The 21,357-nt window shown below is 37.4% G+C and overlaps 1 protein-coding gene across 4 annotated transcripts in view; it reads right to left on the reverse strand.

The window, feature by feature from the left end:
• Nucleotides 1–19,700, reverse strand: part of LOC105423187 (ring finger protein 220) — a 150,568-nt gene extending 130,868 nt beyond the window's left edge. The window contains exons 1-3 of one of the 4 annotated variants that reach the window (XM_089075862.1): nt 18,407–19,329; nt 15,001–15,114; nt 11,035–11,572 (exon numbers count right to left, since the gene is read on the reverse strand). In XM_089075862.1, the coding sequence (XP_088931988.1) occupies nt 11,035–11,572; nt 15,001–15,114; nt 18,407–18,472 (718 nt within the window). In that variant the 5' untranslated portion in view covers nt 18,473–19,329. The other 3 variants (XM_089075864.1, XM_089075863.1, XM_025217330.2) reach the window with 3 other exon arrangements.
• Nucleotides 19,701–21,357: the final 1,657 nt, after the last annotated feature.

The raw sequence follows: 21,357 nt of genomic DNA on the forward strand, positions 1-21,357 counted from the left end.
CCTCCCGTCTCCTCCGCTCGCACTTGTCGTTGCTCGCGCGATTGTCAAGTAAACGGGCACGTCGATCGTAACACGTGCGCAACGCCATGAAATTAAGCGTCGAATAAGAGCATGGTAAAAATATTTTCTTCAATATTATAAAGTAATAGTGAAAAAAATGTCGGAGACATCTTGAGAGTTTATTTTTTTTTTATTTTTTTTTTTTCTTCGACTGGATGACAATAATAAAAGCTACCCGCAAGATTAAACTTGACTCAATTCTAAATTGAAGAGGTTGAAAAGCAAGCTTCGTTAACGTAATAAAACAAAAATTTTTATTTCATGGCATTAATAATAAGAATTGCTGTTTTTATTACGCTCTTTTTTTTTTTTTTTTTTTTATAAGAAGATACGCCACTCTGATGCAAAGTAAAATAAAATTTTAATTAAAGCATGTATTAATTGTATATATAACATTGTCAGGTTTTATTAAGCTCAAAATTCAGTCATATTCACCAGGAATCTAAATTAACTCTCTTCGTTAGATTCATTACGAAGTCTCGTGTTTATCAGATTACACGAGATTGGCAGATTTTATGCAAATTTTATCTTCTCTATATACCAACACTTTTTCCGTATTATTTCATATGTGAAAAAAATATTAGTTAACTAACACGCGAGAAATGTCTGGTAACTTTGCGATCGGGATTCTCTTCTAAAAAGAGATATCTCCAGACTGCACTACAATTACAGACTACTTGATAGGAATAAAATTGACGATGGACGTTAAATGAATCGAATTAATATGTGGAGAGTCATGTAGCAGTACGTAGAATTTAAATCAATACTTTTAATTAAAATTACAGGGAAACTCTACTCCATCCGACGGAATACGTATGCCAAATATGTTGCATTAGCACCGAATTTCATTAAATTATGTTAAAGCCCACGGTCGAATCCGCCGTGAATCATAAATTGAAATTAACGTCTTTGATTAAAATTATTTCGAGCTTGTACGTTCCATTGTTCTACGCGAATGTAACTGATGATATGCGGAATTTGCCTGTAATATAGTCAGACCTATTGTACATTTACTTGAGTATATCTAAATACACTCGCAAGCTGTTGGTTGTATTTACACACATAGTATTTCTCCCACTGTAAAATAATTTTTTTAATTGTGACATAAATAACAATATATAGTTGTTCGCCAGTATATTTTACAATTAGAAAAAAAATAACTTATATGAATAATAATAACATTAAGTGATCAACAAAAGAATAAAATAAACCTCTCTCAGATTATTTCGTATTGTTAATGTCAGAATACACTGTAGAAAACACTGTTTCGTAAGATAAGGAAATATAACGATATAAGATTTTGGCCGAACGCAACAACTGCATCATGATCTCGACAACGTCTTGGCAACGTCGACGCCGACGTTGGCTGTATCCGGTCGTGTAGAAGCTCTGATCGTCGTTGGATATAAACGAGTTCGTATACAGTATAGGAAGCTCCTCCCTCACCACGCCCAGAGCTTCGCAAGGAGTCTCGTCCTCCCACGTTGCGGAGGAGAACACTTCTCTTTCTCTCTTCCCCTTTATCTCATACTTCCTCTCTCCCTCTCTCTCTCTCTCTCTCTCTCTCGCTTTCTACCTCTTTTCCTCTCAGTCGGCCTTCGGCTCCTGGTCTAGGAGGCGGAGCTTCTATTTCTAGCAGCGCGAGTCAGATCGTTAAACGAGCGCGGGAACGATGAGATAGAAGACGGAAGACGGAAGAAGGAAAGCACCACCAATACACACACGAGAAAAGCACTAGCCTCCTCTCGTGTACAAAGTATTCTCCGTTTCCTTCGTGAGGAGAATAAGGAGAAAAAGATACGACGCTGACTAGGTTAGCTGAGAGGAAAAGGTGAAATGATGTTCGCGCACTTCCATGTGGGAATGGTGGAAATCGAAGGAGGACGGTCGTCGACCTGGCGACGAAAAGAGAAACGAACGCATAGGGTCACGTATATATATAGATACATCTGAGATAAAAACAGGCCCGTAATTTTATTACTGGACGTAGATTATGGTTGATTACGAGAAGTGAGTCGAAAGAGGAGAGATCGGTACTCTAGCTATTTATGTCAAAATTATTCCTCGCTAATATATTAGAAATAGAAACAGAAACTTTCATTTTAGATTCAATGTCGTAATAAATTTTATTTTATTAAAAATTCGAATACTTCGAGATTACAAGTCTTAACTAGAAAGATATAATATAAAGAAATAAGTGTAGAAAATATAAAAAATAAAATATTCCGAAAAAAAATTTAAATCCTCAAAACAAAATTTTATTAAAATTAGAGATAAATATATTAAAAGATAGATCTGTTTGTATTGCTTTAAAAAAAAAAATGAGTTCTTTCCTACAGAGTAAATTATTTAATATTTCTTCCTTATATCGTCCGTATTGGTTATATATTACACGCATGTCAAAACTATGTTATCTTATAGTTATATCTCGTTAATATAATGCTACAATCAATTATTATGGATATATAATATAATAAAAGAGATGGTCGCATGGTTATCAAGACTAAAAAATATATTCGCGACAACCAGTTACTTGAAACTAACTCCGCTAAAGAAAAATGAAGTCCGCAAACTGCTTTAAGAATAAAGCCCTACCATACCGTGCACCTTTTTGCGGACACTACGTATAAGTCGCGTGTAAGTCACGGGGTGGTTGGCTCGCACATGCACGGGGTATACAAAAAGATAGAAAGGGGGAGGAAAACGGAGAGAGAAAGAGAGAGAAAGAGAGAGGGAAAGATACGGAGATCGTTTCTATTGCGCAAGAATGCAGGCGGAGAGGTGCCCAATGCAATGCAGCTGTTATATAGAGCTCGGTCCGCGAGCTCCGCCTAGCTAGCTGCTAGTTATGAGAAGGAAGAGGAGGAGGAGGAGGAGGAGGAGGAGAAAGAGGAGAAGGAGGATACAGCCGGTATCTCAGTTATTTTACTCCCTGCTACGACACCGCCAGTACAGTGCCATCTCTATTGCCCCTATCCCTTCCCGTCAACCCTCAATCTGCTTCTTCCACCTTCTACGGGGACTGTGCGCGCGTGGAGGCGCGGCGAACTCCACGTCGTCGCAGTTGCAGTTGCACCACTCTCGGACCGTGATGAATAGTGGTCCTCCTTTCTCTCTGCCCCATCCTCCCTCGGCTCTTGCGGAACTTACCCCTTCCCTTTGACTCTACCCGAGCTAAATACCCTCGCGGGATCGATGACGGCTGCTTTGCGTTCGCCTCTTCCTTTTCTCCTCCTCATTATCTTCATTTTAAAAATTCAATTCGCACCTATATCCTATAGGATCTCATTCGATTTAATCGTATTTCTAAATGACAATTATCTGTTATCTGTTCATCATCAATTATTATTTATTATCTACAATTATTATTATCTGTTACATTGGTTATTATTGATAAGAGTGAAATGAAAGGATATGCGATAAGAAAGTATTTATGGCGTTTTGAAATAACCGATTTTAAAGTCGAGTCGATTGATCATGGATATAGAATCGTGTTATCTAATATTCCGTCGGATCATTCCATTGGACCTACATCCAAATGAATTAACTCTACTAGATATTATCGTGCCATTAAATTGATAGTACGTATGATGCAACGTAAAGTGGCTTTCAGGCAATAAAATGAAAATTATGTCGAGAAAATAAAACTCTTAAATGAGTCATCAACAGTCACTTTTGGATACTCAGTATCCACAAATTTCATTTCGTTATCGCTTCCACGTAGGAGTGAAATTGTCAGAAATATACCGGCCGGCCGGTATATTTCAAAGCTTTCATTCACTTCGATATACAGAATATACGCGATATGATTAATATATAAAATTCTCGAATCATTCGAGAATTCAAAAACGAGCGTCGCGAATGTTCCTTTCGTAAACAAAGGAAACCAGCGCGAAACCAGCAGCATTTTTTCCCGCAGTATTCAGCTTTTAATTTTATTTTTGCGCGACGGTTACACGCCACCGCGAGTTCCGCGGGGACGTGCTAGGTGCATATGAAACGCGATACTTTTGACGGGAATGTTTTTCCACGGTTTTGCTTTATTGTTCCGCGAGAGTGATTGGTAATTGGTCGCGTCGAGGTGGCGCGTCCGTTCGCAATGTCGCCATTCGTTCGCGAACCGCCCCCGTCGAATACAAAACGAACGCGATGGATGCGACGGGCGACCCGTAAGGCACACCGCGTTGGCCCTCTCTTTGTCGATGGAAAAAAATGCAATTAAAAATTTTCCAGATAATATGGGTCACAGACGAGCAGTTCGTCTATTTTTGCGCTTCGATCCATCGATTCGAACGAGTCGCAAAGGGCCGGTCATCCGCATTGGAGGGTGCACACGCACGGTGCGTCGTTCGCAATTTATGCTCTATGCCTGGAATTTGGGATTGTGCAAATGACGACGGAACAGAATTTCATAATTTTATTAAAAAATAACGTCTGAATTATTAATCGAAAATTTTAATAGAAAATTCCAAAAGAATCGATTCTAAATATGAAAATTAATATCATTTCCTCGCGCAACGGTAATACTTTTGTATTTGATAATCGAACGTACAGTTTTAATTGATCCTTAACGAGCGAGAAATTTCGTAAATTTTTGAAGATGAGCACATAGCACTCGCCGTAAGAAAACGATAACAAGTAAAATTGATTCTATCTCGAATTCAAATTTGCATGCGGTAGAAGTGAAGATTAGATGCGTGCCAACGCGAAAAGTCGTATCTTAAAATAATAACGAAGAAACAAAATATCGGGCGAAGCGTGGGAGGAGGAATCGGAGGAATCATTTGTAATTCAATAATTCCAGTTCGTTTGTAATCCGGTAATCTATACTGCGGCTCGTTATTCCTGTATCATAATGAGTTTCGCGTTACTCGCCTTTTCTCGACGCGGACAGCTGGATAATCCGCAGTAACGAATTGTTGGTTCAACCATGCCGAGTTATCTGGGTCGCGATATCAGCTATGAAATTTTTTTTAAATAACAAAAATAACGAAACGCGTATTATCGGCGGGCAAATTCCACTCCTTTCTTTTAAAAGCTGCTGTAAACCGAGACAACGTAACGATGCATCTATGAAAAATTGTATAAATCAATTTAAATGTTATATTTTCAGAAAAACATTAAAATATTATTTATAACATTATACATCTATAATATTATCTATAACAAGTGTCTCTGGAAATATATCCAATGTAAAGAAATTAAGATTTTTCTTAAACTTAGGATTGCCACTCATCTCTTAATTCTTCTATATCTCATATTTTTCTATTTTTAAATCAATTTTTTTTTTGTTTTTTCGTGCCTTTCTTTATTTCGTACGTCTTCTGATATATTTTTATGAAAGAATCATTAGATAACATTTCCTCTCATCGTCTTTTCTTTACGTTATTAATAATTTTTCGAGAAAAAAATATGAATTCATAGCTAAAAGCATTTTCGCGGCACGTTTACACCAAATCTCGACGGTTGCCTAATGGTCTTCTCACGCAACCACCGTAAAATAGAGAAATCATCATAAAAGCAGCCAACGACGCGACCACCCTTCCGTGCCGCCGTCGAAGCCTCGGTAAGCGGGCGAAATTTGATTACTAAATAATTCGTACGACGTGATAGTAAATCGTGGGTGCCGGCTCGCGGCTCGCCCTAAGAATACAAATGAGGGAAACTCCTACACGCGCACTGGCAAACGTGTTCGAGCAGCAGTCATTTGCGAGGAAGGAACATCCTTGAAAATACTGTAATTATTTTATAAAAAAAAAAAAAAGAAAAAACAATCAACCACCACTGTTTTAAATATATTACTATTTTATATAATTTTACATGTAACATTGTACACTATCTTATGTAATAAATTATTCAAAAATTACAAATAACTTAAGATGAGATTGATAAGCGGTATTAATATTACACATGGAAATATTTAATTTATGTGTTTATAGAAATTGCTTTTCGTTTAAACTATGTTTTAATAAAATTCGTTAGTATTTAGAATATCCAATAGACGTACCGAAGAGACATTAATTTCCAATCGATTTACCGCTATAGCAATTACATGCGTTACATGCAAATTCGATTTTACCCCGCTCGCTCGATTGCTTAACATAGTTGCAGCATCACGTCTGCGAGTATTTATACTATATCTCATTGGTGAAGTGGTACATCAATTCAGTACTGACATACGCGGTGTTTTGTTAACGGTAAACGTTATTGGCCAATAGTGATTTAGCGGCGGTCGACGAAAATTCATTCCCATTAAAGAATGATTGACGTAACTGACGTTTATATAGGCTTTTATCCGTGACGTACGACACAGTCGTAATGGTCGCGATACTAACTACTTTCCTCAAGAAGCAATAAAATTTACGTGACGTGCGACGCACAACGTCGTACTTGTATTTTTATTCTTTTAACCCCTTCGATCATTTTTCTGAACTCACTTCGTTGGTATTTTTTTATTCCTATACTTACTACGGAATGTTACTTGAAAGAAATGAGTTTTCCGTATCATATTATTTAGATTTTGGCATAACACAAGAAAGAATGGAAAATCTTTAATGGCGTTACTTACAACTTGCTTTAATATTAACCATTCAATTTTATTAATTGCTTTTCATTTCTAACATGTTTCTCTATAAATACATACATGAGAGAAATAAAGATGTAAATAGATAATTACGTAGTACTACTATTTAATGTAAATTTTTTATGAAATTATCTTCTGACACAGATCTAATCATATTCTCAGGAATTTCTTACGTGTGTGCGTTATAACATAATCCAATATCTATAAATAGATCTTTTACATCCAATATATATATTTATTATTATCCAATATAATATTTATTATATTCCAAGAAGACTAAACGGTCTACTACTTGTATCGTTAAGTAGACAAAAGTTATCCGAAAATTTCACTTTATTTCTTCAAGAATTTCAAATTTAACTTTCGTACATTTTAGATATTCGCAAAAGCAATTTTTGATACGAAATTCGAGGAAAATTGCACAAACATAAATACGCAAAAGTGGAAAAACGACGTCATACGTTCATGGCTAAAAATCACGCCACTTCCGGTTTATGTTCGCTATTTCATGACCGTCGAAACGAGCGGCGTTCCTATGTTATATTACCACTGCGTATTTATGCGTGCGTAAAAAAATACATGTACGGATAATGCGCTAATACAAGCACGACCCTTCGGCCCTTCGATACCGCGCCCCTACGACGCACTAGCGTACGCTTTTATGGAAAATGCCAGTTTTAAAGCGACCACAATTTTATATCGAGAATCCTGAACTTTTTTTTTTGGAATTATCAATGATTTTTGATGATGACTCTTTATATCGTTTCAATTTTGTTTCATAACTTTTTATACTACATACTCTTCATACGAATACGCTTTGGTGATGACGTCATATAAGGATTGCAAATTCCAAAATATAATTAAAAACGGCAATAAAACAAATAGTATAAAAATATGTAAAATTCAAATATAGCGGGAAAAAAATAATACGTGTGTAATATTTTTCGGGTGCGCGATGGTTCAGAGCGACTATAACAATGTCTATAAATAAATCAATCAATTTCTCCGTTGTCTCCTATTTTTGCACGTAATTTCGTCAAGTTTATGGCTATCTGTTTTACTCATATGTATATTTGAAGAGGAAGAGAGAATAAAAAAAGAGATATCATCTAGTATAATTTGTAAAATTATCTAGTACAACTTATAGAAACTGTGACGTTTCTTAAAGGGATACAACAAGGGATTTTCTTCATCTCTTTTATCATGTACATCGAATCGTGGTTCGCGAACAAGTTCGGTTTGCGTCTTTGACAAAATTGCAATTATGAGACGCAGTTGCAGATATACATACAGAGAGGATGGCGGGGGAAGAACGAGAGAGGGAGAACGCGGGTGCGCGGAAATGTAGATATTTGCCAGGAAATTGATAACTCGAATAAACTCGTCGCAAAACATTCAAACAGGCTGCCAAACGGTACGATTGTACACTCCAATCCCCGGCTACGAGCCAAACACCGCATATCTCCCCTCCTCCCCTCCCTCCCCCCCCCCCGATGCAACGGCCGTACACGCGTTCGTGGAGTGATGCGAGCACGAGCGCTACAATGCGCATATTACTTGCTCGCCAGTATTCTCCGCACCGAACTGATTACAAGCCGATTTGCCGGGTAATTTCGATTTTATTTCTAATAAAAGATCGCTAACAACTTTATTAATGATAATAATTAAAGAATTAATCATATTGCTTTATAACAAAGTGTAACTGATGTAATGAGTCTCATTCAGATGTGAATAATAATAATTGCGTAAAAAAGTCAAAAAAATTACACAGAGGGAAACGGTATTACTAAAATGAAATATCTAAAAGTTTAGCCAGGTATAGAAAATAATTTTTAATCGGGCCATCAAAATAATTATATATATATCTTTAAGTTGTTTGCTAGAATATGAAAAAATTTCGTAATATTATCGTACTTTAAATGTCTTATATCATTATTTCGATGGCCTAACAAAATTATTTTCAGATTTGTATCCGGTTAAATCTTTAGATACTCGAGCAATACCGTTCTTTTCCATATAGAATTACATGTCTTTAATCGAATCATGAAATTATTGGAAAATTACAGATATAAATGTCAACTCGCGACAACACGTTTCGTGATCTTTCCCAGTAATAAATAAAGTTTAGAAATGATGACAATTATTGAAACGATGATAGTTGATTATAGCAACTTGTGGATGCGGCCGACACACGCGTTACAGACGCGAGTCAATATTAACTCGATATTTTTGCCGCATTTAGAGTCAAACAAACGCAATGTAAATTGTACGATACAGTCGTGTATGATTATTTGCCATAAATAGCGATGAAGCACGAGCGCGAGCGTATGTCAACCAGGTCTCTATACACACCCTTCACGGAGCAGTTCAAAAAGGGCGCGAGTGTATAATGAAAATACCGCACTATGTATGGAGTATAAAATAGGTATGTACGCGGCCAATTTGCATAATAGCGTCAACGTCCGAGATATCAAACGATAGATTAATAATATCTCCGGCGCGTCATCGGGAGGGAATCACGGTTAGCGATAAATTTTCAACCTTTGTCAAAGGGATTTCAAAATAAAAAGGAGCCCTACGAAGGGAAGAGACATATTACGTTTCATTACACGAAATAATTAGCGCGAAAGTGACTGTAATTTTTCGTAATTACAATCGATTCTTCGCTCGCGATCATGCGAATAATTTTCCGCAACTGACTGTCCCCTGTTGTGCGACGCAACATGCCGTGAATCGCCACAAAGTCGGTATCAACTAATTAGCAACGCGCTAACATCGCACTCGAGCGACACGGTCAAAGGGCGTCGTTATTCCCGCGCCGAACTACGCGGAAAAAAAGAGAGAGAGAGAGAGAGAGAGAGAGAGAGAGAGAGAAAGAGAAAGCGCAAAGGGGGAAACTTTTCGTGTGAGTCCAACCCTTTTTCGTAATCAAACGAAAATTAGCCGACGAAAAGCGAGCGAACTGAGCATCGCGTGCTTTTTCACCAACGGTTAATTTGCACGGAGAAACGTATGATTTCTCACGAGGTTGCAGGATTCGACGCTTGATCTGTTTTTCTATTTTGAAAGAGGTTATTTCTATCTTACATTTTGAATAGAAAGAGATATTGATAATGTTTTAAAAACGAATCATCAAAAATATCAAGTACAAGTTTGTTTGTAAAAAGATATCGAAATAGCTATTCCGAAACAAATATAAATCAGATAATCCGAAACTTTAGAAAAAAAGATCCGAAACTTTGGAAAAAGACAAAAGGAAATTCAGAAATGATTGAAAAATAAGTATGAAACAATAGATACTAATCAATTTCACAGCAGTTGTAATCAATATGAATACGTTCTTTTTCATAATAAAATAATAAAATTAAATATTTTATTAAATCTTCGTCTTTTTGACAATTTGTTTCGAGTCGGTCTAAATCTAACAAATCTTTAGAAAATTATCTCGCTTTATATTATTTAAAATGACAATTTATCTCAGCAATTCGAACTCGAAGGAAGGTGCACGTTGAAGCATGGAAAAAGCATGGACGGCGGCGGCAGCGGCAGCGGCGGCGTCGTGACCAGGGGAAAAATGGATGGCTCTATCTTTTGGTAATTAAGACAACGGCGAAAAATAAACAACCGCGCGACAGAGACAAGAAAGAAGGAGATAAAGAGAGGGCGAGCCCTCCGCGCGCGTGAAACGCGCTTCTTCAGGGCTCTGTCCGTGGCACAGCTGTTACGTCGCCGGGGATTCAAATAAACGACTTAGGTAGATTAAGCATACAAATCTCGATGATTCCGCTCCTGTTGTAGCCGGCTTTAACCCGACCGTATATCGGGGTCAACATGAAAAAATATACGAGTTGGCCACCCCGTACGCCCACGATTCGGGAAAGCTCGCGTTCTCAGACAATACGACGTGTGTTTCTTTCGCTTATCTCTCAAGATACATAACCGGCGTATATCTTGAAAATTTCGAACACGCAGCTGAGTTTGGTCAGCGAAAAAAATGTTTACGACAAATGGAAAAAAAATCCATGTGATTATCCTTAGGATTACATCAATAGGGACATTTTACCGATTGACACGAAATTTTCGGGTCATTTTACGCTTTTCTCGAAGCAATGTGTAATATTAACAAAGCTCAACGAACAATTGAAGTTAAAAAAAAATTGATTGTTATTGATGTGACATCGCGCGAAGAACGCAAATGATCAATATTAATGCGATCAAATATCGAGCGTATAATAATACAATTAGAAACCGTGTGAAACCGCGTCGATCGAACACTGTTACAAATGTTAATTAAAGATTCAGGCCTGAAATTAGTTTCTACCAAGCGATACCAACGTCGTATTGATCCGTTTGAAAAAGAAATTAAGCGACATGCATAATGTTGTACTCACGTCTGTACGGTCGTCCCTCCTCCGGAGTGGATCGCTCCGTGTTTTCGGACCCAGGCGTGGCGTTGGCGTCGCGGTCTTCCTCGTCGGGGGTGGCACCACGATTCGGCACGGAACCGGTACCGCCGGTGCCGGTAGGCGAGCGGCTCGCGGAACCGGCCGGACTTTGTGGCCCGCCAACTTCCTGGCCGGCCGCGGCGGCGGCGGCGGCCGCGGCGGCCGCCGCACTGGAAACAGATACCACCGCACCCCCGCCAGCGCCCGGCAGGGATGTGGGCGAGAACATGTTCGACATGCTCGAGAGCGAGCCGATGCTGGGTAGGCCGCCGTTCCCCGGCACCGTGCCGTTCCCAGTCTCGACCTTGAGACACTTGTTGGGGGGCGCAAACGCGGACGGCACCAAGGGTCGAAAGCTGCCGAAGGGCAATCTGTGATCGAGCGGGTGCAAGAATTGCGGCGGCAGATGCAGCATGTGATGCAGCCCGTAGCCCAGCGACGCCGCCGTGCTGAAGGGCACCTGTAGATCTTTCGAATCGGTCACCTGAGACAAGCGAGAGAAAAAAAGATTGATAAAAAAATGTGTTGACCAAATAGTTCCGTTAGATCTGTTAGATTCTGATGGTTAAATACTTAAATACAGCGTTATTCTTGTCACGAAAGCTTAATAAAAGGTGTAAAAACATAATACTATAATTTTATAGAAATCAGTTTCAACTAAGTTAATTTTCAGCCAATAAACATTGTTAGTTAATAATTATTAATTAATTAAACACAATAAATACATAGCAAATAATATCAGAGAAAAAGAAAAAGAGAAATAAATCAAATATATCCAAATAAATCGTATATTTATATATTCTCCGAATTGTATATTATTATTATTGTATATAATTATAAGAGAAGAACTGAGAAGAGATATTTTTTGAAAACAACACTCGAGTGTTATTTCATAACACTTTTAATAACACGATACGTTTAAACATCGAGAATTTTGCAAACGATTGTATCATGATTTAGTAATATACTTTTTTATTCCAACAGTTGATAATTCGTTTTAAGATCACCGTTTTAAAATCGCCGTGTGTCTCTAATATTCAATTTCCTATTAATTTCAATGGCACAGACATTTACAAGAGAGGTCCTAACGTTTACCCCGTTTCGCGAAACCACCCTCGCATTATCGAACTCGACAGGATAACTTTATTCCACGTACGCGTGACGAGCGAAAAAAATGTTTGAATCGCGTAACTCGATAGCTCATTTGCAGCATGTGGGGTATTTCCGCGCTTTCAGCTACGTCTGAATGGCATATAATATCAAAGCAGCGTAGCGGTATACTGTTAATAACGCGAAACCACTGTGTTATAATAATCCGTCAAAACCTGAAGCTCTTCTCCCCCACGGCTCTCTTCTACCCCCGGTGTACCGGTTGTATCATTCAATTCGCCGTGATTGACGAGTCTATTAAGCCGCATACTGAATGCTCGGCCGAAGCATCTACGCGTTGGATTTTGTAACATTTATAATGCCAGAATTATCGGATCGTATTAAACGTGGCCAAAGTAATAACGGTGCATTGTATTTCCTGTGCCTCGACTTGTCGAAAAACGTAATGACGCGAATAACACGCGATTGTTTCGACGCGTAATTACGCACGAGTACCTCATGACGTAACATCATACTTCAAAAATATTCATAACGTTATTTTTCAAACTCGTTAAAGAAAATATTGTTATATTTGCGGTGTGCTTTTGTACCGTATACGGTATTTGACTTTAGAAAAAAAATTTATTCGCGTTACTTGTTATTATTTTGAATATCCCAGAATTATATTGCAATTTTTTTCCTTTTATTCGTATCTTCTCGACAATTCAGAATTTTCCTTAACATCTCGAAATGTTCGTGTCGCGGTAGTTCACGTGGAATTGTTTTATAGATTTCGATATCGAACTCATCTCGAATGAAAGCGTTAAGTATTACTTGTCAGCATCCCACGCGGCTAAGGGGACGTTACGGAAGTACGAAATGATGATTTCATCGGCGAGAACGGACAACTGGTTTCCGCATAAACATTTCATTCGGCCGATAATGACGCAGGCGATGAGTTACACGTGCGGGTATTAGTACGCCGCGATTAGTTTATTATTCTTTTATACGGGGAAATGAAGGTCGCGTTCACCGGCCCGACGTATTTGCGCCCGCGGTCCAATCAGTGATTTATTAGGTATTCATTATTATTTTAATTGCGACCCCGGCCCTTTTTTCGCGACCGGTGTCGACGCGCGACGCGCGTCGCTCGCATATTTGCAATAATCTTTTATTTTTTGCCCGACCCCCCCCCCTCCTTCTCGCGGCCGGTAAAACGCGAGCGTATTTTGTCATCGCGCCACCACAATTAGGTTCGCTCCGAAATTATCTCATTTTTTAACGATGCTGAATTTTGATGCGGCTCCATTCTCTCTCGCTGTCTGTATCTACCGTTCCGCATTTGCACGCGTTATCCGAACCCGATTGATGTCCCGCACGTATGAAAAATATTCAAGCATTTAAAAACGCCGTGGAATACGCTTATAATTAACCGCGACGCTCGTTCGTTAAATATTTGCGGTAATCACGGTTATGAGATAGAAATGCGTGTGATATAAAATTGTATTTAAAAGAGTCTTGTTATTATCGAAACTTTAATAACGGTATTTTCTGTAATTCGTTATCGATACGTTTTCATTGTGTTACATAAAATATGGAAATAACTATAAAAAAAAAAAAAAAAAAATTACAAAAGCATTTTAATGTAATATTTCAATATTGAAATATTACCACACAGGTTATCAATAAATTTCTTTTAAAATTAATAAACAATTCGCAGCTGAAATACAAATAATACTTACAACTAATTTTAGACGTCATAAATTATTTTTTGATCGAAAAGATACTTACGGGCATTCCACGGGTGCAACATGCTTTATTTTTCTTTTTCTATACTTAACGCACACTACATCAGTAATGCGCAATCTATATGATACATGCCTTTTTCCTTTAAAGTCTAAAGTTTAAAAATGTGTGAGTAAATATTTCAATATCTTTACTTGCAAAATGTAAAGACAATTATTTGGTAAAATCATAATTTTTATTTTTAGAAATTTATCTTTCTCGATTATATTCTTTTTTGCTTATTGTTATAATTATTATCTTTAAGATAGATCGTTTATAACGTGGCAACGATCTGTTCGATCGAAGAAAATTGCGCATCACTGACTTGATACCGAACTGTTATTCGAGCATTCACATTTATACACACGCACACAACTAAATTTCTATTCATTGCGTGCATTAATTAGTACTGGCATGTATAAAACGGCACAGATATGCAAAGCGAGATGGAAGTAACTCGAGCTGTCTGACGCGCTCGCCGAAATCAATGTCAGAAATTATCTTTTTTTTTTTTTTGTTATTTGATTATTTTATTATACATGTTTCAAGTTGCTTTTCTACCAAACAGTCACGTATGTTACGTCAAATACGATATACTCGAATTACCGGTTTCGTTGCATACTACACAAGCGAGAAAGTGAGTTAACCCTTTCAGATAACTTACTTCATCGATTGAATTCGATTTGAAAAATTCGATTTAAAAAAAAATTGCACGAACATTACGTTATTATTTCCTCGCTAAAATAATTACGTAATATCTATCGTGTGCAACTTATGTAACCGAATTCAATCGAAATCAAAGTGATACACTTCGAGCGCTCGAAAGTTCACAAGATATATAATATTTATTTCTTCGTAAAAATGTAAGAATTTTGAAACGTGAGACAGTCAGAAATCTTTATCTGAGAGATCAAGGGTTACAACGCGTTTCAAGTGTAGAAATGGGGGGGGGGGAAATAGAGCATAGGTGCGAGGAGGTAAATGCAAGCTGATGTGGAGGCCTTAAACGTAAGGGCGCAAGGACAATGGGACACTAACTTGTGGATTGAACGGCCTTTGCATTCTCAAGGCCTCAGGCAGCCCTCCGGCCTGCGAGAACACGACCAGAGACGGCGGCGGTAGGTGATTCGGTACGTACGCAGAATTATCCATCTAAAACATACATCGTCGTTTTCTTCCCTCCGTGTTGTCGTCGATTAATCGCATTCCCTATTCTAGATACGCTCGATTACGCGAGACTCGAAGAGAATTTCGCACGAAATGAATCTCGGAAACGCGACGGCCACGCGATCGGACATACCTTATCGATCGCGTTTATATTGGCTAATCAATTATTAATTATCGAGTTCATCGGATCTTCGTGATCTTCACAACTACGACGGTAAATATGGAGATTATTGAATGGACTGTCCCCATCGCGTGATTTGCGATTACCTCTCGATCAATGAAATTTTGTCACTTTAATTTCTCATGTGGACTTTTTCTATTTAATGTACTTGTTGTTAATTAATTATATTTCTATAAATTTTAAGTGCAGATTTTTTTTTCTCAAAACTTTCTCAAAGAAAATCTAGAATCTTCTAGAGCTTATATTAAAATTATTTTTTAACTTAACAAATAATATTTGTCAATATTTACAATTGCTTTTTTTAATAAGCAATAAAAAATTAACAACTGTTCAATAAAATATTCATTAATAACACAGAAAAATGTTTTGAAAATTGTATACTTTGAAGATTTGTAACTAATAATATTATAATGTACCAAGTTTAAACTTTAAATTCAAAGAATGCACGAGCTTTTTCGAAATGACGTATGTAAAATTACATTATAACTTTTTTTTTTTTAATTTAATTTTAATTTCTGATTCTTACATTCAGATTTTACCGAAACCATTGTTAAAGTGACAATTCGAATGTTATAATTTAAGAATGTATAAAATTGGGAATAAGAGGTCACCGATCGAAAAGTGAATTCAATAAATTAGCTCGACTCGTCAATGAGGATTACGTCGTGGCGCATTAATTACATCGATGAGAATTATGTCGTGTTCCCTGAGCGGAATGAAATTATAACCTTATCAATTTCATATTGGCACTTCGTACACAAAAACAGTTTAATTAATTATGGAATACCGGAATAAAATCCAACCAGTATTCTCTATTGACATAGTTTATCTTTATACAATTTGATAATTATATTAGTTCTATATCTTTTAAAATTGATTTTTAGAACACATTGGAATTTTTATCATTATTATATCGCATACTAATCACAGTGTATTGTTCACAGTAAAATTGTGCCCTAATTATGTGAATGTAATGAAATTTCTAGAATCTCAGATTCGGGTTAATTTTACATTCCAAATCGATTTTGCTCATTCTGATGGTATGCGATTAATTACAAATTTTAAAATCGCATATATATATATATATAAGAAAGATTTCATATTTTAATTAAATTCTAATCTTAGATTATAACAAATTCTCAGAATGCCTGACTTTACTCTTTCAGCATTCTATTTAAAATTTAAATTATAATCGTTTAGAGATTTAAAGATTCTTACAAAAGTGTTATCAATATGCTAAAATCAATTAACTTAGTTATATAAACTTTAATCATCGATTGAAAAAAAAAATCGTTCTTTAAATCTCATGTGAGGTAAACGTATAAAAATAAATAATTGAAATCAATCCTAGAAAACTCACGCATTATATGAAAAACAGCAAAAATATTTATCGACCTCGAATGCTAGGATGATCGCTGCAATTATTCCTAAAAAATGAATAAATACGAGCAAATCTGCTCATAACTCACTCGATATTTTCTTCCGCAAAACGCGATTTAATGGAACACATCAGCGTGTCGTGGCACGAGAGCGCGGTATACCGCGTGTATCATTAATTATCGCGATTGTCAATTAATCACTGGCGTTGGGTCGGGTGTCGATCTGTCGACAATTTCTGCTACTTCTAACCTTTCCTCCAGAAAGCTATCGAATTCGATCCGCGAATAATTGCGTCGATCGATGCGTCGATCGCCTTCGCTTTTGCGACGGACGATTGAACGAGGCTCGCTCGATAGCGAATCGTGCGCGGAAACATTAGTTAATAAAAAAAAAACGATAAATACGTCAGTAGGACTGCGTGTAAAAATTTATTTTTAAAAAGAGCAATCAAATCGAAAAATTCACACTATTTCGTGAGCAATTGACAAAAGACTTTAAAGATCTTAATTTTGTTGCGTATCTTTCAGAAATGATTTTCATTTCATCAATTAAAAATTATAATCAAGTATTAAAAGTATCATATATACATAAAAAAATTATTTTTAATATATCACAATTACACGCGCGTGCACAAAAATATAACGAGAAGGCGTCCATTACAAATCAATGTAATAATAATCGTAGATATTACCATTATCATTTCACTAGCAATTTAACATGATTAAAATATTAAAAATTTTTAAATAAATAGATATGTCCAACGTCTCTTCATGCATAATATAATAAAAATAATCAGATTGACAATTAATAGAAAAAGTTATTTCGAGTAAATAAATTTCAAATCATACGTGATTCCTTTATTTTCTATATATTCGAATGCACTTTGCAACATCTTTGCAAAATTTCATATTTCCATTTTTTTTTTAAAATGCGTGTTATCTTCTATAAAATTTTGATGTTATCTCATTATGAAATTCGTAATAAAAATTCAATAATATAAATTATATATTATAAAAACCTCGCTTCATTAGTCACATAGAAGAGATGGGAGCCTCTTGTCAATTGTTCATAATCGATTGACAGCTGTCAATATCTGTAACATTTATCTAATCACCTAATACGAATAGCGTTAGGAAATTCGGTGTAATCGAACATTAACATTCGAATAATGATACGCGCAAATAGTTTCCTACAAAGTGACGCTTTTGCATGACAATCCAATGGCATTTTCATCATCATTATTGTCATCGCGCTTTTATAACGAGGCAAACGGCGCGTGAAATTTTGCGTTTGCCATCAAATTCACTTTCTTTAGAACGGAAATTCAACGATCGACAATATTCTCATCGTCATTAATGAAACGTTGGCACTTTCGCTATAGCGGCAAGATTCCCGAGGGAGCGCAGCAGATTCGGGAAGATAATCGTGCGAGAAACGAGGCTTCGTTTTCACGCATTTTGCCAGGCCACGACGTTCTCATTGCCCGAGCGAAACATTGAAACACGCTTGCGAACATGTTTGCGATGTAACGCGATATGACGCGGCGCGATGTGATGTGATGTGATGTGATGTGATGTGATGTGATGTGATGTGATGTGGTGTGATGTGATGTGATGCGACGCGACTCGGCGCGAATTCACACGGCTGAACGACGCGCGGAAAACCGCGCGGAATTCGGTCGCAAGAATGACATGTTGATCACCAGAGCACGCGTACGTTTTCCTCGTGTGCACTGAAAAACTGATGCGCAGCTAGCCGCGGCACGCGGCTGTTCGAGAACATTCACACAGAATCTCACAGGGCCCGCTGCTTGTCTCCGTCGCTGCGCGTATCCACCAGACGCGAATGCGACGACCTCGGCGACGGTAACAACATCAACAATGACAATGACGACGACGACGATGACGATGACGGTGCCGGTGGCGGCGGCGGCGGTGGCGGCGGCGGCGATGACGACGACGACGACGATGACGAGGAAGAAGACAACGGTAAAAACTCACGGCGCATCGTCCTTACGAAGCGTTCCCGTCCGTTTTCGAAAAACGCGCGTCGGTCTAACGTCGCCTCACCTAACCTGCAGGCGCGCGCAACTGGCTGTATTCGATTGTCGTGAACGACGACAATCGCAAACCCGTCCGCAGCTGTCCGGCAGGGAAACAACGACGACGATGACGACGATGACAGACGACGATGATGATGACGGCGATGACAGTTCGCGATCCTCCGATCACGACACGCTCGCGAATCGATCTGCGGCACCGCGGTGGAGCCGCGTAAACACGGCGCGGGTTCGAAAATTCAAATCCGCCGCGCCGCGTCCCGCCACTACGACCGACAGGTCCGCCGACCTAACCTCAACCACAGCTGCAGTGTCCGCGACCAGTACCTCGACTGGCGACCGGTATCACCCCCGTGCAGGCTGTGTAATGCACTGCTCGCGTTAAGAGTCAGGTGAATGAAAGAGCAAGAGAGAGACAGAGAGAGAGAGACAAATGGAGAAAGAGAGGGGGGGAAGAGCAAGACAGAGAGTGACAGAATAGGGATACGAGCGGGCGAAGCGAAAGAGAGGGAGCGAGAGGATGCCGCCAGGCCCGTGCGAGCAACCTCGTGGACATGCGAGTGCAGACTGATTGGAGCGTGGAGTGTGAGGGTACTTACCCACGAGGATCGGTGGCGGTGGCGGTGGCGGTGGCGGTGGCGGAGGTGAGGTAGAGGCGTGGAGGCACCGACCGGCGGCGGCGGCGGCGGCGGCGGCGGTGGTAGCGGCGTGCGCGTGTGTTTTCAGCCGCCATGACTGGCGCCACCGTAGCGAGCGGTGGCCGCTCGACGTCGCGCACGCGCGACTTGCGCAGTCGCGCGCCGCGCAGCCACGCGCGACGCTCGCCGCGAGTCTCAATCGCGCATGAGACGCGCAGCCGGCAACATTGTTTCGTCGTATTGTCCGACGGCTCCTGTGGAAACGCGCGCTCCGATTTAGATCGCGCCTCGACAGCTTCCTTCTGCGACGTGTCGGTCAATGCTCTCCTTTCTTTGTCTCTCTTGTCGATTTCTTCCTTTCTTTTCGAAAATTCAAACATGCGCCAATATTAATGATAGGATAATTTGATGAAATATTTGTGTTCTATTTGGTGAAATTGGCATCAAATGTGGCGGAGATTTCTGTGCATTAACAATATATATATATTATAGATTGTATAAAAAAATATCGGAGGAAACAATAGCGTTTAGTGCTGAAACCTTGTAAAAGGCTTTATTTCAATTTATATTTAATTGAGAAATGCGGAATATTTTATTTAATCACAGAGCTGTTAAAAGAATTACAATTTACATTGTAAAAATATATTTATAATTCGAAAAAAAATTGATTATATAATCACATATTATAGTTTGTTAGTTTTTTTATATATTAGAAATAAATTCTTTTATTGATCTGATATTCGTATTAGAATATCATATTTGGTTATTAATCTGTATCACGGTAATATTATTCAAAATTTTATATCATGAGATACGATATATGATTCTTTCTACTGATATTTTCATGACATTTTCATGTCCGGACAGCTATATAGTAAGATTGATCTATTTTTTAATCAATAGTCTTTTTGCTAGTTTTAATTTATTTTACTGTTTAAGTTTTTGAAATATTTTACCCTTACTTTAATTATTTATATTACCGCAATGACTCATTATAAGTCGAAACATATGCAAATATACATGTATATACATTCATATAATATAAAATAAGCATTAATACCTAATTTGATTCATTCGCCTATTCTTAATTCTTTTTGTGATTTTTAATCCAAAATCTAGAAATTATTTGTATTTATAAAAATTTCGTTCCAAGATTTTCCTGAGAAACAATATGATTTTGGTTAGATATGTAAGACAAATAAACTATTACTACAAATAAACTACTACTACTAAGAGAAAGACAAATAAATAAAGAAGGACAGAATTATAATGTCAATAATGTGGAAAAGAAAGAAAAAAATATTGATTTACAAATCTACTATTTTTTTATATATTTTACTATAGAAATTTTACTAGAAAAGATGTTCTTAATTTAAAATAATATATTTAATTTTTAAAAAGTGACAAATAAACTTAGATTTTACTATAGAAAAAGAAACAATTTTCTAAATAAAAATTATAATATCTGTATATATTTTGATTTGTATTATTCTTTAAATATTTTTAAATATCACTTGTCCGATATTTGAAAACTTACCAGAAATATTCGATTCAATCAATCTATAATTCAAATCTTAAATTATTAAATACATACGTGATGAAACCTTATTGAGTTTCGTATATATATCAAAATTAATTAATTTAATTACTATCTAATATTACCGAGTACGCATATGGCTTCAAAGCTCATATTATGAATTCATTTATAAAATAAGTATGGATAATTAATCAGTAAACTATAACCACAATATTTAAGCCATTAATAATAGCTGCTAATTAATATTATAAAGATATATCATTATTAATCTCTCCATAATCATATAATAAAAAAAAATTAAAAATCTTTTAATAACTTAATGAACTGAACGCGACATCTAGCGGAGAAAATAGAAATTACGAACATTTTTGTCATTCGATTAGTTCTAAAAAATAAGATTTGAAAAAGATCAAAAAAGTCATAAAAAATTTTA

Source organism: Pogonomyrmex barbatus, unplaced genomic scaffold (genome assembly GCF_055798465.1).
Source record: "Pogonomyrmex barbatus isolate J1 unplaced genomic scaffold, ASM5579846v1 scaffold2, whole genome shotgun sequence".
In the NCBI taxonomy this organism is placed as follows: domain Eukaryota; kingdom Metazoa; phylum Arthropoda; class Insecta; order Hymenoptera; family Formicidae; genus Pogonomyrmex; species Pogonomyrmex barbatus.